Source organism: Cornus florida, unplaced genomic scaffold (genome assembly GCF_030987335.1).
Source record: "Cornus florida cultivar Cherokee Brave unplaced genomic scaffold, ASM3098733v1 CherokeeBrave_3.0.0_Hap2_Chr03, whole genome shotgun sequence".
Lineage (NCBI taxonomy): Eukaryota > Viridiplantae > Streptophyta > Magnoliopsida > Cornales > Cornaceae > Cornus > Cornus florida.
In genome coordinates, this window is record NW_026775573.1 from 20,080,084 (window position 1) to 20,097,188 (window position 17,105).

Sequence of the window (17,105 nt, forward strand, 5' to 3'; positions counted from 1 at the left end):
ACATGAAAGACAAGGAGAGCGCAATGGACCTATATTGTTATCGTGAAAACCCAACAAAATGAAAAACAATCAAGGCTCATAGTAGTTGCCAACAATTCTTCATTGGCCCAATAAAATAAAACTTAATTCATAGGTTAGCCCGAAAATAATGGGCCCAGTTTCAGATTCATAGTCCATGGTCCAGGTTAAGCCAATTCGGACCCGAGTCTATAGGCAGCCAAAAATCTAGGGCATCGTTGGAAGCCCTAGATATAAATTCTAGGGTTTTGCCTTTCTTCCCTTTGTGCTGAATACTGCGAGTTGCGACTGCCTCCTCACTGCGTGCTTCGTTTGCTGTACAGTGTAGCAGATTCACACACGACCTCCATGGCAGACAAGGCAGTGACTATCCGTACCAGGAAGTTCATGACCAACAGGCTTCTCTCAAGGAAGCAATTCGTAAGCTTCGTTCTTTCGCTCTATATGTATATGTATATATCTTTCTATGGTGTGTATTTATAACTATAACGTAGATATTTGGTGTGTTCTTACATAAACAAGCTGAAAGATCTGAAATCATATGCTATGTCTCTGTTTGGTTGACTAGAAAGCGTAGGAATAGGGAAAATGCGGATAGATAGGGATTTTTCCCCTTTTTTTCTGAACGGCCATATGGGTCGTTGAACTATCCACTTTGGTCATGCGAAGGAAAAAAAAAAAGATCTGAAATCCTAAGCCGAGTCTCCGTTTGGTTGCCGAGAAAACGTTGCAAGATAGAAAATAGGTTACAAAGGGAATTATTTTATGAACGGCCATATGGGTCTTACAACTATCCATTTTAGCGATGTTAAGATTTAAGATGTAAGATCCGAGGCTATAAACATAACCCGGAGACTGACCAGTTTGTTAAATACTGTATTTATAGGACAAAATGGAGGAGGAGAAAAGGACCTTAAAAATATCAAGTGTTATTTTTATTTGTCTATAGATATATTTTTTGTGAAATTAAAGAGATTTAACTGAATGGAGTTGAAGTACTTGTTTTCTTTTGATGTTAAAAGCTCTGAACCTTTTAGTTCCTTTTTTGTGTGTGCAGGTCATTGATGTTCTTCATCCGGGAAGACCCAATGTTTCAAAGGTATATCTTGCTCCAATCCAATTATCCAATGTTCTTCTCCTTCAATGTTTCTTTTAGAATTTTGAGTGAGTTATCAATCTCGGTGTTTTGTTACATTCATGTTATAATTTAGGCGGAATTGAAGGAGAAGTTGTCGAGAATGTACGAGGTGAAAGACACAAATGCAATTTTTGTTTTCAAGTTCCGTACCCATTTTGGAGGTGGAAAGTCAACTGGGTTTGGCTTGATCTATGACTCTGTTGAGAATGCAAAGAAATACGAGCCCAAGTACAGGCTCATCAGGGTAAATTAATTCTAAATCTCTTCTTGCAGTACTTATATATATGTTTAGATTTTTTGAATGTTATTTTTGTTGTGAATTGTGTGTCATCATGTAACTGGATGTCCCTTTTTGTGCTGGCATATGAATAGCTGACTATTTTTTTGTTTCTTGCAAATAATGTTAGGTTTGATGCATATTATGGTTTTGTTGTTAATTTAATTATCTGGATGACCCAATTGCTTTGTTTCATCTTGGGGATATTAGTTTTAAGTTAGAAATCTCTATTTGCGAGGGTTATTTTAATTGTTGTTCTTAAATGTTTCAGTTAATCTACATGGTTTTTTATATTCAGCTTTATTATTAAAATGTCAGTTTGCATGCTACAGATGTCTTGTTAGTTTCTAAGGAAAAAAGAGTTGATGGTTGCTACTGTTCACTGAAATTCTCTTCATTTAATTCGGAACACGATTACACGACATTTATTCAAATAACCAATTGGGATGGATTTATGTGCTGAGAAGGCAACAACCTTTTAGTTTTATGAAGTTTGTTAAAAAACTGTCCTCAGTTTTGATTTTTGATTTTTGTTTTTCTTTTTGAAACTCTATGTTGCATCCTCAGTTTTGAATTTTGATTTTGATTTTAAATTTATTTTTTTTAATTTTTCTCTTTTTGAAACTCCACAATCTAGCAACAGCACAAGATAAGGTTTGATCTGTTTGCATCTGTTTCAGTCTCTGGTTTTCTGTTTCTAAACTTCTTCTAATATCTTTTATATGATTTTAGAAGCATTTTCCAATATACATTTTATAAGGTCTAGACTCTCTAATTTATCTTGTCAAAGCTACGGTTAATGGTTTCTTAACATCACATGATCAAATTTGAGATCCGGCAAATCCATACTTTATGTCAGTGAAGTCCTAGTAATTTTGGATTTTATGTCCTTTGGGGTTTTCAACTTCATGTCTATCATGTTATTAGACAAAGCGATCTCATAAAATCTTGTAGAAAGATTACAACCTAAATAATGTTTTATTGCATGTAAAGGACCATCTTGGTAATTTATAGGCTGTTTGATCTTGGTTTGATTGGGTTTGGTTTGTTCAAACCTGAACGGAATGATTTTAATATTGTCCAATTTTGGCTTGATAATTTGACAAGTTGCCCATCTTGGGCTTAGTTTGGTCCAACTGAGCATCACCCTTCTTTAATATGCCCAATCTTGGCTCAGTAACTGCTAAGTATTTCTTTGTACAGCAAATTTTATAAGTTGATTTGGATTAACTTTTGGCACATGTTCAAGCCCTTTAAGCACAATGTGTTTAGTCAAATGTCATTCCCTCTGCCTGGCCTAATGTGGAACATACAAGTTCTGAAATACCATACTTTTATCATGATCAATGTGGACGTGGAACAATGGTCCTTGCATTAATCTGTGGCATTATAGATATGGATATGCTCTATGAGAATGACCAAGCAGCACTGTATTCTTGAGCCTCGCTCCCCTCATACTAGTGCTGTGTGGCTGTACAAGATGTATTGTCATTTAAATCGTTCCGAGTAATGTATCACTCTTACACACATATTTAATCTGAGCGTTGTGATGGCAGAATGGACTTGATACTAAGGTTGAGAAGTCAAGGAAACAGTTGAAGGAGAGGAAGAACAGAGCCAAGAAGATCCGTGGAGTAAAGAAGGTAGATAACTGTTTACATGTGCTGTGGTTACTCTATTTTTCGTCTTTTGTTTTTGTACTTTTATTTCTTTTCTTTTCCTGTTTCTAAAAGAGTCTTTGACTTCTTAATTTGCTTTGCTTCTCATTCTGTGCTGTGCAGACCAAGGCTGGTGATGCTGCCAAGGGTGGAAAGAAGAAATGAGTTTTCTTGCGTTATGAGCTAATCTTAAACCAATATATGGCGATGCTTTTCTCCCTTTTTTATAATTTTCTCCATTCAGTAGAGGTGAACTCTTAGTATCAGTGAAAGTGTGAAACACAATGTTTTGTTGTCTCCTATTTGGATCTTGGTACTTTTGACTTGTTTTAAAGCATTTTGAGTATTATTGAGAGGATTTTTTTTCTTTGAATGTTTAAATAGTAAGTTTCTCTCTGCTTCCTATCTAATTACAGCGATTGCAGCCTATAATTTAAAACTAATGTGGCCGGGTATTTGAGTGAATTTTGCTTTTACATCTTGTGTGACATCATAAGCAATTTGCGACGCTACTGCATCCCTGCTTGCCACCGGATTAGCCTGTAGTATTTATTGATGTTTTGAAATGCTCTTGTGGCGAGGTATGTGCTGGAAATTACATGTTTTGGTCATGGGATGCGTTCCATATTGATACAACACTCAATAGGATATCTGTAGTTGCTTTATGATTGAATTTCAAGTTTGTTCTTGTTTTGTTTCCTTTGAAGTTCATGAACCTAAATGGCAGCTGCACCGGCTCTGTCACACTTCACAGCGTGAGACTCTTTGGTGTATAAAGACTTGCTCTAATAGGCTGTATCCGGTGTCGTCTTGAACACCTGGTCCTTTTACAAGATTAAGATATGTACTACACAATAGGCCATTTCTTGAGTTTTAGTTTTAGTTTTTTGAGTTTTGTAGAATTGTCTTCGGAGTGACAAATCAAGCAGGCCATTTCTTCTTCGTTTTCAGTTAAACTTGTGAAATCATGTTTTTATAAAGTATTCAATCATGGTGACATGAGACTGCTAGGTGAATGATGGGAATGAGTAGTCACATGTTTGAGCTTTATTTGAGTGACGTTAAATTTGATAATGTCAATCTCAAAAAAATTGGTTAGATGACTTTATTGTATGTTCTTGTGTTATTTAATTTGCCATTCGGTGTTGATTTTTTTTTTTTTTGGTTCTTTAAGATTTAAGATATTTGGAATGATATGTCAAATAATATGATTAAAAAAATACTTACTATTACGTGTCAACAATAAAACAATTGTTGAAAAATCCATCACAACACAATAAAATGATAATTGTTATGCCGTCCCAAAAATCATAAGATAAGAAATGTTTTAGAAATTAAAAATGTTTTAGAAATTAAAAAGAGGGTTTTGGGGCATGAAATGGGACATGCTTGATACTTTGATCCTTATCCGATTCAATCAAAAATCTATTTGACTAAAAATTTCAAAATTAAAAATTATATGAACACGAACTTTCTTTTAAATGACTATCATCATTTAATATTTGCAAAAAAAAATAATAATTTTTACATATGATCCAATCTAAAAAAATAATTTTTACATATGATCCGATCTAAAGTGGGATCGTTGACAAAGAGATTATAACATTTGCTTAAAAAAAAAAAAGTTTTTGCATATGATCCAATCTAAAGTGGGATAGTTGACACAATTACACAAAAATTAAAATATTTAAATGAATCCCATAACTGTATGAAATAAAAAGGTGAAAGGATAAAATTTTGTTAGAGAGAATATATTGTTATTTAATATTAATATTCAAATTAGATATTCTTTTTGTTTCATATTAGATATCTATGTTAAAAATTTAAATGAATCCCATAACTGTATGAAATAAAAAGGTGAAAGGATAAAATTTTGTTAGTGGACTCATGTGAGAAGTAATGAGATAAATATCTTAAAAAGAGAGAGAATATATTGTTATTTAATATTAATATTCAAATTAGACATTCCTTTTGTTTCATATTAGATGTCTAAGTTAAAAATTTAAATTTTTAAGTGAATATATAATTAATGCATTATTCATTCTTGAAATTATAAATTTGTCTTTTTCAGTTTAGATATGTATATAGTATACTTACCACGTTTGATTTGTTTTTGAAAAAAAAATTATTTACTTTGACTTTTTAGTATAGACAATTAATTTAGAATATTTAAAAATAAAATAGTAAACTAATAATATAAAGGTATTACATTTTAATTGATATAAATATGAAAATTAGGTATGTCCACTTAAAAAAGCGTGCGTGATTCATTTGTTTAAGTCCTAGAGTGATAGTTCTGCAAGCGGATATTTAAAATGGGGCATGAGTAAATTTCAACCGAAATTTAGGTCAATATAGGCTCCCATTCAAACTCTAGATTGTCGGTGCCAATCTCCTTAGTCAAAAAAAAAAAAAAAAAAAAAAAGAAAAAGAAAAAGAAAAAGGAGGAAGGAAAAGAAAAAGTACAATATCTCCTCTCTCCCCACCCATTATTCTGTAGTTAACAGGGGAAGAAAAACCCAGAATTTTCACAATCACTTCGTTTTAGACCAAAAGTAATCGAAAGACACCAGCTAGAGATTCCATTTTGTCCTCTTAACCTCTTTATTTCTTTGTCGGCATTTTGGCTCTTGAGTCTGGTCCCTCTCGCTCTCTCACCGTGAATCTATAATATTGAAAAATTTGTGGACCAGTTTTTTCTCGTTTGCTTCTACGTCTTCCCCTCTCTTTATCTCCATCTTTTCTCAACCAACCCGTTTCTTCAATACCCATTTCTTGGATTCATTTGCTTCCTCTGTTTTTCACCCCCAAATTCATCATGGAGGAGGCCAAGGGTAAGACCCTTGTTATATTTCCGTTGTGGGTTTTTGTGATTATGTGATACCCTCTGCTTTTTTTCAGCATTTGTTCATACATATATATATATATATATATATTGTTTTGATTGATTGGATTTTCATATAGTTTTTTTTTTTTTTTTTTTGAAAATTACCGTTATGTTTATGTATGATTTCTAAAATTGCATCAGCCATTTCTTTGTTGATCTCTGAGATGAAATTCTCAGTTGGGTGTCTCTTATTTTTAGTTTTTGGGATGAATCTGATATTGGGTATTCTGGATTACCTATAAAAAAAAAATGAAAAGAAGGGTATTTCATTGCGATTGTTGACTTGATTTTTGCTCAACCCAAGTTTTAAATTGCATTAGTTGCTTTGCAAATCCATCATGAAAAGATGGGGCATCGTGGATCCATCATCACAAGTAATGAAATCCATGATGTTTTTAATTTCTCCTAATTTGCCAATTGTGGATTATGTTGTGTAAAGCAGAACAAAGCCATTCATTCAAGGTGTCTTCTGGAATATGATGCACAATTGTTAATTTTTTGTGTATGTTTTTTGGATTTCTTTTCATGGCTAGCTCTGCAACATTTTAGTTGCAATATTTGTTAATAGATCCTGAATCTGGAATCCACAATTGGATAAGATTATTAGCGTTTATCTATTTGATCTGATTTCTTGACCTACCATATAATCCGGCATACCTTGAGATTTTAGTGGTAGTTCAATTTGAAGGGTATTCTTAAGAATGGTCTTAGTTTTTGGGAATCTGTATTATTAAAACTGACTTCCATCTCATTTACTGTATAATTTGTTTGATCCTGTATTCACTTTTTACTTTTTCCTGTTTGTTAGTGGTTGAAGCTAAAGATGGAACCATTTCTGTTGCTTCTGCATTTGCTGGTTATCAGGAAGGTAATCTCAAATTCTTGATCATTTATTTATAGTTCTTTTTTTTCTGTAACTATTCTTGATTATACAATGTTTTTTGCTATGTATATGCACTCTCGTCTTGGTTGGGTGGTTTGTATTTTTTTGTGATATATAAAGTCGGATGACATAAATAATAACTCTACATTCACATTCAAACCCTCTTCGTTGTCTTCCTTACTGATAATAACTCTCATGGTTTAGATAGGTAATATTGTTTTTTGTGTCATTATATTTTTAACTCTCCAATAAACTGGTGCAACTATGGAATAATTGTTTCTGCGACTTTGTTAGATGTGGAAGTACATTTGATAAAACTATTTATGGTCTACTTGGTGAAGAGACCAATTTTATGTGAAAGTTAAGGCACGTTTATAACAATAGTTATCTTGGTTTCCTTTTGGTGATTGTCAACCAGCTGTAAAGGACAGAGATCACAAATTCTTGTCAAAAGCTGTTGAAGAAGCATATAAAGGGGTTGAATGTGGGGATGGAGGCCCATTTGGTGCAGTTGTTGTTCGTAATGATGAAGTTGTTGTAAGCTGTCACAACTTGGTGTTGAAAGACACAGATCCAACTGCGCATGCAGAGGTTACAGCAATAAGAGAGGTTAGACTCAGAAATTACTCACGTGACCACTCATGATTATCTGTCTGCATTAAAGTCTATTGGTTTCGGTTGTTTAGATGCTGTTTTGTCTTGTTGTTATTCTTGAAGAGATCTTATTGATATTAGCCTGGTATTTCTTAAATATTTTTCTCTAGTTGAATATTTGCAAAGCAAATTTGCAAGGGTTAAGCATATAGTGTACTTATAAAACAAAATGTTAAGCATATAATGTTGTTTCATAACTATCTCTTTGACTTTAGGGTACAAGGATTTCATCTCTGTCTCTCACTCATTCACTCACTCTCACACAGGCACAAAAATATACATGAAACTAAGATATAAATTTTGCCACGGGGAGATTTCACCTAGCTGTATGCCACTTTGCTACCTGACAAATCACAGTGCTGAACCAATCATATCAAACTTGTACATAGATTAAGGATAAGGGTTGTGTAAACCTTGTTAAAATCAGTCAAATTTATTACCGATGCTTAATCTGCCCTTTTATTTGTACTGGAACAACTTTCTATGACTTGCAAACAAGAATTAACTTATTTGCCAATTAAGTGTTTTTTTACATATTTTGCCTCTACTGGGCTCATGACAGTGTTTCTTGACTTTGTTTTCCAGTCAGGAATATATCTGGTTTCCTTTTAATTTTTGAGTATATTCCTCTTTGTAATTGCTCCCTACCTGATCTGCTTACTCTCTTCTTTTTTGTATGTTTAAGTTTCACAAATTTCAAGGGCATTTAGTTTGTGAAATTATACTATAAATAATAGTGTTGAGGACTTACAGTTCTTGGGAATTATGTAATGAACGTTCCTGAAGAAACATTGTCTTCTCATAGAATATTCCCTCTACAATTTTACCTCTTTAATTATGTCTGTCCAATAGCTGGGAGGCTTAACATACAAAGAAAATGGTGGATACTTCACTGGTTGGGTAGAAGGCAATGAGCTTGTATTTTCTTGTAAAAGGAAAGATAAAAGAAGGAATGCTAGCTGGCTCGTGGTGAACAGAACTTATGAGGCGATGCTAGCTTGCCTTGTGATGTTCTTGCTAATTTCTCTTTTGGCATTAAGTGAACTTGGATCATGAGTAACTCTTTTATTTTATTTTTTCACATTGTAGCCCTAATAATTTAACTGCACAAATGACCTTCGTATGAAGTTTGTGTTACTGTCGGGTCTATAGGCTTCAAAGGAAATCTCAAGTTAAGAAATTGCATACTGAATTCTACTTTTGCCTCCAATCTGTTTGCCAAATTTTTTTGTGATGTAGTGGTAACTGGATGACCCTGTTTGAGTGAGGCTCCCTATTGTTTCAATTAGGATTTATATCCTTGATTAGATTCCTCTTACCTCTTGGTAATGTGAAATTGGCAATGGTCAATATATACTTTAGAGTCTAGGTTTACTGAAATTTCTCGCTCTTCTCATTCTATGTATCAACTACATCCTTTAACTTTCTTATGTGTGTAGTATATTTTAGTGATTCTTATGTGGTCTCATCTATGCATTTGCTTGTACTTCCTTTGCCACTACAATCCTATCTCCATTCACTTTTTTTGTTTTTCTTTGTTGTTTTTTGTTTTTGTTTTTGCGAGATGGCATATCTAACAGGATCGTGATCTCATTTTTTTATTTTCCTTTTCTTTTTCCCCATCTTTACCAATATTATTGTATAATCTATGCCTTTTAGCCTTTTAGGGTAGGTGGAATCATGGGGATTTTTTTGTTAGCAAATGTTTTGAAATTGAAGACACTTTGGCCTTGTGAGCTGGGAACAAGAACTAGAGTGGTTAGTGGATGCGGATCCTATGCCCTCTGCTTAGTATATAGATCATGCATTGCCTAGATTTCATTTAAGTAGGGTTTAATTGAGTCATGACCATATGACGAAAATTTAAATAGAACCAACTTCACGAGGTAAAATCATTAGAAATAAGACACTTTGGCCTTGTGAGCTGGGAACAAGAACTAGAGTGGTTAGTGGATGCGGATCCTATGCCCTCTGCTTGGTATATAGATCATGCATTGCCTAGATTTCATTTAAGTAGGGTTAAATTGAGTCGTGACCATATGACGAGAATTTAAATTGAACCAACTTCACACGAGGTAAAATCATTAGAACTTTTTTTTTTTCACTTAAAAAAAGGCATTAGAATTTTTTTACATGTAGATGTAATTAATTCCATGAGATCTCTCATTTCTGTTGAACATGTTGAGTTTCTCCTTGATTCTTTCGGAAAAAAATTATGACTTTGGTTATAGAAAGTTGAAATCTGTTCTCTCGTGAGTTATACAAAAAATGGTCTTTTACAATGGAAAATATAAACTTGTTTTATACAGAAATTAAATATTTAATAGAAAGCAAAAAAGTAAATAGATGGATGTAGTTAAATATTTAATAGAAAGCAAAAAGTAAATAGAAGGATGTAGACGACACAACTATTTTTGGAGCTAAGTTTTAAGCAACCATAATAATCACACTATAGGACATCATTGGCTTACACACTATAGAAAATTCGCTTACCTGTTCACAACTTCACAGAACCAACACAATGAGTGCAGAACATTATTGGCTTTGCCTGGAGCTTACACACAAATTCCTGGAACACTGAGGATCAAAATTCCTATAACCGATCCAGCAAATGGTGTTGGCAGTCTCCTACAATGATAAAATTAACATCACTAGACTTGTACATGTTGATTTAGTTTAAATTTTAAGCTTGAGTATATGCGAACCTTGGGAGACTATTTTTAATCTTAAGAATCAAATCATTTTGGGATAAGGTTGACTACTTTTATGTTGGCCTATCAGCCTATCCTTGGTATAATATTTTTTGGATGAATTCATTGTTTGTAATCCTAAATTAAATATATATTTCCCAAATTCGACTGTTATCTCATGAATCAGAGCACAAAAAGTGAGGAGGAACTTGGATTTAATCACTTCTTTACATATCCAAACGGACCCTCAAAATTCATGATCTTCATTGAAAGAAAGAAGTTTAGCCTGCAACAACCAAAAGTATTATAAAAAAAAAAATGAGGTTCCCCTGCAGGTTATTGAAACCCACTTGTTGAACCCCAATTGGTGCTTTAAAAATAACGCAAAGCAGCAAGCAAGCCTCTCAGCCTTAGCCCTTTGGGCGACAGTTTATCGTTCGATCAACATTGCCTTAAAAATAGCGCAAAGAACTAACTCTGAGCGTTCCATTGACCTTTGCATGAAAGCTCCTGACAGAGTGCATTTCTGAGTGTAAATGAGAAAATCTTGAATTTCCTTGCAACGTTTATTTCCATGTAAAAAAGCTTCAAATGAGGAAGTCTGAATTGTGGTTCTCTTGAAATCAGGAAACTTGTGTGATATATTACCGGAAAAGGGATGCGTTTTTGTTCATGTTCTTGCATGTATGAGCTTGATTTTCTTCACTTTCAGACTTGGTGAAACTTCATGACTTGTGGATATTGCATCTTTGGTTATATTGCCATTTGATTCTCATTATCAGAATGGGATATGTTTTTCAGGCATGTAAAAAGCTCAATCAAATTGAGCTGTCAGACTGTGAAATATATGCCTCTTGTGAGCCTTGTCCAATGTGCTTTGGCGCTATACATCTTTCAAGAATCAAGGTTCGTTATCCTACCCGCCTCCTTTTTTCCAGTGATTTCTTGACGTTTTCCCTCACCATTTTCTCTTTTGCGCAGAGGTTGGTTTATGGAGCCAAAGCTGAAGCAGCAATTGCGATCGGATTTGATGATTTTATCGCAGATGCATTGAGGGGTACCGGGTTTTATCAGAAGGCTCATTTGGAGATCAAAAGAGCTGATGGTAATGGGGCCATTATTGCAGAGCAAGTATTTGAGAAAACAAAAGCCAAATTTCCAATGTACTAATCAATTTCCCACCTTTTTCTGCTTACGATACAATCCCATAACCTTCATTCCTAACAGTTGGGTTATTGCAAAACTGTTTACATGTTCTGGAAAAAAACAGGTCCTTTGTACATCTGATTGAAACCATTTTACATCTCTTGAGCTTCATATGGTTTGATTTGGAAGTTTGATGTTGTTGCATCTATCTGGTTATCTGCAAGATTTTTTTCATCTTCTATTAATATTTAGGTCTTTGATTGCAGCCGGGAAGAAATAAAAAAAAAAAAAAGGGGAAGGAAAAAGAAAACTAATCCCTTCAAGCCTGTTTGGGTTTGGAGTTTATTTGTAGTTTTAACCCTTTGGTGATGGAGGAAAAAAAAAAATTTGAAGAAGAAGAAATCATAGACTTGTGTGTTTCAAATTTCGGTCTTTTTTCTTGCCAGCCTTTTTTTTGGGTTATTGTTTGGTCCTCTGTCAATTAAAGTGTTGAGACAAAACAAACATTCAGTTATGTGTCAATCCAAACTTGATTTGTTCTTTATTCATGTCAAGGGCTTGATATAAGCATTATATACTTATTAAAAATGTTATTATTATTTTTAAAATTTGTCAAATGCAAATATCAAGTATAATCAAGAAAAACAAAAATTATAAAACAAAATATTATGCAAGTGTAATAAATATTTATGATTTAGAAATTCAACATATACGAGACAATACGAATCCTATTTCCAATTTCTATTAAAGGTTAAGGGTTTGAAGTCTATTAAAAAATGAGAGGAATCTTGATTTGGATCACTCACCTTATGCCTAGGGATAGCAACGAGAGCAGTTTTGGGTGAATGTACCCTCCCCTTTCCGGTCCAAAACCAATTAAATGGGAGACTTTTTTACTCAATTTTTACCTTTGTTTAACTTTTTCACCCTGCGGACACCCGCCACTCTCCATTTAGTCTCAGTATGTTTGTTCCTTTTTAAATTTTTTGCCCCTCAAATACAATAATATATAAAATCCATAAAAAAAAAAAGGGCCATCAATACTTTATATAAAATTCAACATTACAAACATTGAATGAGAATATAAGACCTAAGGTTTCTAATGCTACGTATATATGCTAATAAAATAAGATTAATTTATTAATTTATCTACCTAAACAGGTGGGGCGGGGAGACCTCCACCGCCCAATCCTAAACCCACGCAAGCTTTTATTAGTAAAAATCATACTCGCCAAAATAAGCTAAATGGTTCTCCAAAACCACCATAAACATAGTGGGACGGGGTGTGGGGCAAATTGCAATCCCTTCTTATGCCTATCTCCTGCACTTTAAAGGCAATCATATAACACACTACATTACATATGCAACATCATATAACAACAACACATTTACATCGAAGATACAATATTCACGCAACATATTTCATTCGCGAAAACCAATAAATTAATAATTCAAGAACTTTTCATAGTTGTTTAGTTGTCGATTTAAAATTAATGCATTAAGATTTAAACGCACAAAATGAAAAAGAAAAGAAAAAAAGTAAATTACACTCAGACCCGTGAGGTTAGGTTATTTCTCACTTAGATGAAAATTTTGATTTTATTTTTCACTCATATTTGAAAGAGTGTTTTGTATTTCATTTACACCCCAAATGTCAATTTGGAGGGTAAGTAAAATATTTTTAAGTATAAAATGACTATTCTACCCCTTTTGACCATCTGTTGACTAAAAAGAAGTGTATTTCAATTTTTTCATGACAAAAATACCCATAAGGCCAACTAACAAAAGCCATGAATCAAAGACTTGTACCATTTCATCGAAAAAACTTACAGCTTCCTTCAACCGGGCTGCACTACACAATCCATTAATCAAAGAACTACAAACAATAACATCTGGAGAAACTCCTCCGCCAATCATTTCTGTGAAGATATCAATCGCCTCACTTATCAACCCATCCTCGCAAAGAGAATCAATGATCATACTATATGTAAATACATTCACCTCGCAGTTTGTCTTTAACATCTTCCTATGCAACTCAAGAGCGGATCTTACAAATCCAATTAATAAGAATTCCGTATGCGAACAAGTCTCCTTGGACACCCTGTTTCAGTCATTTCATCAAACAACTGGACTGCATTCATAACCCTACCTTCCATACACAAACCCTTAACCAGAGTACTGACGGCTTCAAACCTCTCTTCAAAATCTCCCCAAAAAGACCAAACCCAGAATTGACATTATTCAAGTGACAACAACAACTGATCAAAGTGTTCAATGCACACAAATCAGGCTCAATTCCAGCAAAACCCATCTTCTTATATAGCGAAAACACAACCAAATAGCATCCGAGCTTGGAGATAGAACCCAATAGATGATTAAACGTATCGATTGACGGCATTGGTTGCGTTTGATTCAATTTGTCAAAGTACTTCATGGCATCATTGAGTTTAATCCTACCCGATTTGCACTGATCTCTCACGTAATATTCAAATCGGTTTGGACAACCCTTAACATTATTTCTCCTACAGATTTCGCTGGTTTTGGAAGTTGAAGAAGAATATTGAAATGGGTTTGTATATATGGAGGTTAAAGAGTATATAGAACATTTGCATTCTTTTGCAACATTAAAGTAGGAGTATTTGGAACTGAAAAAATTGTTCAGATATATGTGCTTTGGAAGTTACAAACATGCATATGTATGAATATAGACTTGCAATATCAAATCATATATCAGCTGCAGAAAACTATGGACAGGTTAATGGGCATGTCTTCTTGATTATGGGATACAGTAGAGTATAATTTATTAGATGTATATTCTGCATTTTCTTCAAAATATAAATTTGACGTAGTAATGGATATTCTATTTTATTACAGGTAGTATTCACTATTCATTGAACAAAATGAGTTGGGGATTTGAGATCGCAAAATTTGCTAGTACTTTCTATTTATCTTAAAGTGAGGGCTTCGTGGGTTATATATATATTTTTTTTTCGGAAAATATTTGTGGGTTATATTTTCCATGAGTACATAGGTTAGTTTGGTTAGACAGAGATGCAGAGAGGTGTGTTGGGTGCTTTGTGGTGTGTGTCATTTGGTGTGTTACTGTGTTAGTATATAATGAGAGGGGTAGTTTTGTCTTTTAGAGTTATAGATTTTGTTGTATTAAATTATATTAATAAAATTAAGGATAAAAGGGTCCATTTACATGTGTCAGAGTTCAAAAGGTAAGTTAAGGTGTAAGTGAGAGTAAAAATCAAAATATTCATTTATGTGAAAAATAACTTAACCTCAGGGTGTTAGTGAAATTAATCCAAAAAAACAAGAGAGAAGAGGAGAGGATTTGATCCAAAGGGCAGTGAAAAGATACAATTGACAAATTCAAACATAAATACATAATTACTCATTATATACCAGCATACCATTGCATTTAATTTCTGTTGTGTTGGCCATCCTTGGATGTGTGTCACAATTGGCATTATTAAAGATTACCAGTTTTGGATGATTCCCATTCCCATTCCCACTTCTAACTTCTTCTTTTTTTTTTTTTTTTTTCCAATTATTTATATATAAAAAAAATTAAATTGTTAAGTATTCACAATTTTTTAAAATAATTTCATTACAAGCAAAAGATAAACAGTACAAGAGTGAGCATCAGCTCTAAGTTATTCAATTTTATTTTATTTTTTGATGACATCTCCACGTCTATTGTATACAATAGGCTCTGCTTGGTACCGTGAATATGTGAGGAAGAACATATATCTATGGTTATAACATAATATATATATATACACACACACATAACATAAGAAACAATAAAGATATACATTATGATTTGTAAACATTTTGGGATATTTTATTCTTTTTATTTAATTATTTAAGTTAAAAGATATTTAAGTTATTTTACATTAATTACGGTAGAACTGTTACTATACAAGTACCGGTTGAAATGTGAGTGGAAAAGAGAACAAACATTTATAATCTTATAATTATTTTCAAAAGATATTAAACAGAACAAACATTTATAATCTTATAATTATTTTCAAAAGATATTTGAATATGATATTTGAGCAAACTTAGACATAACTTTTAAAATATCTAACATAACTCGTAAAAGGATAATTTGGACTCCAACTGTAACATAAAATTTGCAATGTAGGACAAAATAAATAAATAAATAATAAATCAAAATTTGCATTGCCCGATATGATACAAAGGCTATTTAAGATCGCCATTGAACGCTAATGAGCTTGGCTCGGTATGTAGTGTTGAATGTTCAAGCCCTAATAGGGGGCAACATTGTCGGTAAGTATGCACTTGCTTGTACTTTCGAAAAAAAAAGCTTAATAATCCACCAATATAACAACAAAATAAAGTTTTCAGGCACATAAATTTTCACAATAGTAGCATAAGGCAATGACAGATTCTCTGGAAAGAAAACAGACCAGGGCACCTTCAGGGGATGAGAAATCTGGTATTCCAAGCCTAAATAATGCTTTTCAAACATATGAAAAGAACGGTCTTGGCCATAGAAGACGTCAAAATGTTGCTCGTGGACAAAATGGTCTCACCATATTCAATTAATTTAAACACTTTCATGTGATCGGACACACTTTATGCGAAAAAGTAAGCAAGAACACAATAATATAACTCATGAACATTCAAAAAGAAGCTCAACTTTATTGACTGTAGAGTAGAGTAATCACTCCTGTAACCACCTGCCAAAAGCCCTTTGTCGAGCTCAAAAATGTATATATATATCCACACTTGTATAAAGTTAATCATTGTTACAACCACCTCTACAAATCACTCTGCTCAGCTCAACGGGGAGAAAAAATAACTGGGATCTAGTCTCTTAGGTCTTCTATAAACTCTATTTACTCTAGCCATGTCAACATTACTAAAAAAACCTCAAAATGATGCCATATTCTAGTTTACACAGATTACGGTACAATTCCGAACAACTAAATTGAAAATTTTGAATACGTAATCTGAAATTGCACATGGATCTACTGGCGTCGTTAATAAAGATACAGAGATCACTCATGAATCAAAGAGAAGAAGATGGTAATTATCCGAAGTGAAGGTGTTTGCCATACAAAAAAATAAAACTTAGGTAGGTCCATTATGTAGTTGCAGCAAGAAGTATGGCTAAATTACAGCCCCATGAATCTTCTTATTTAGTTATTACATATTTCTAGAAAACATTTGTTCATTTCATCCACACTATCTCATCTGACCTTAAGTGCATCATATCAAATATTACTCTAATATTTAGTAGGATTCGAGTGAAAACAATACTTAAATGGTCATGATGTATCACAGTAGATGACCAATTTTGGACATGGAAGACATCTGTCTCTCTACCAATCACCAATTAACCAATAAATAACAATTTTATTCATGAGAACACACACACACACATACTTGTCAATAAAATACATATATACTAAAAAAAACTACAAGGCCTTGACGAAGGTGGAGCCAGATTCAAATCCCAAAAAGAAACTCTTACCACTAGCTAATATAAACTATTCATAAGAAAAAAATAAAAACACACACCAGGCCAGTGGCCTAGCGATACTAGGCCCCTACTTCCCAAAAGAAGGTCAGGTTCAAACCTCAATGGAGGCATGTGTATGTGAGTACAAGGCCTCAACAAAGCTGGAGCCAGATTACAAATTCCAAAAAGAAACTCTTCCCAATAGCTAATATAAACTATATTTAATTTCCAATATATATAAACTATATTACATT

General features: G+C 33.3%; 2 protein-coding genes across 2 annotated transcripts; both read left to right on the forward strand.

Annotated features, from left to right (window-relative positions):
- Positions 1–266: 266 nt before the first annotated feature.
- On the forward strand, positions 267–3,464 carry LOC132299841 (small ribosomal subunit protein eS24z). Its single transcript, XM_059796701.1, has 5 exons — positions 267–438; positions 1,076–1,117; positions 1,230–1,400; positions 2,990–3,076; positions 3,215–3,464. The coding sequence occupies exons 1-5, from the start codon at positions 367–369 to the stop codon at positions 3,254–3,256; spliced, it is 414 nt and encodes a 137-aa protein (XP_059652684.1). The 5' UTR covers positions 267–366; the 3' UTR covers positions 3,257–3,464.
- A 2,060-nt stretch (positions 3,465–5,524) lies between these two features.
- On the forward strand, positions 5,525–11,539 carry LOC132299842 (guanosine deaminase). Its single transcript, XM_059796702.1, has 5 exons — positions 5,525–5,925; positions 6,787–6,846; positions 7,280–7,470; positions 11,007–11,111; positions 11,187–11,539. The coding sequence occupies exons 1-5, from the start codon at positions 5,910–5,912 to the stop codon at positions 11,373–11,375; spliced, it is 561 nt and encodes a 186-aa protein (XP_059652685.1). The 5' UTR covers positions 5,525–5,909; the 3' UTR covers positions 11,376–11,539.
- The last annotated feature ends 5,566 nt before the right edge of the window (positions 11,540–17,105 follow it).

Excerpts from the sequence above, each read along its gene's own strand:
- LOC132299841 (XM_059796701.1), top strand. The coding sequence starts at position 367 with ATGGCAGACAAGGCAGTGACTATCCGTACCAGGAAGTTCATGACCAAC. Across the intron at positions 439-1,075 it reads TTCTCTCAAGGAAGCAATTC|GTCATTGATGTTCTTCATCC; the intron begins GTAAGCTTCGTT and ends TTGTGTGTGCAG. Across the intron at positions 1,401-2,989 it reads CCAAGTACAGGCTCATCAGG|AATGGACTTGATACTAAGGT; the intron begins GTAAATTAATTC and ends TTGTGATGGCAG.
- LOC132299842 (XM_059796702.1), top strand. Across the intron at positions 7,471-11,006 it reads AGGTTACAGCAATAAGAGAG|GCATGTAAAAAGCTCAATCA; the intron begins GTTAGACTCAGA and ends TATGTTTTTCAG. Across the intron at positions 11,112-11,186 it reads TACATCTTTCAAGAATCAAG|AGGTTGGTTTATGGAGCCAA; the intron begins GTTCGTTATCCT and ends TCTTTTGCGCAG.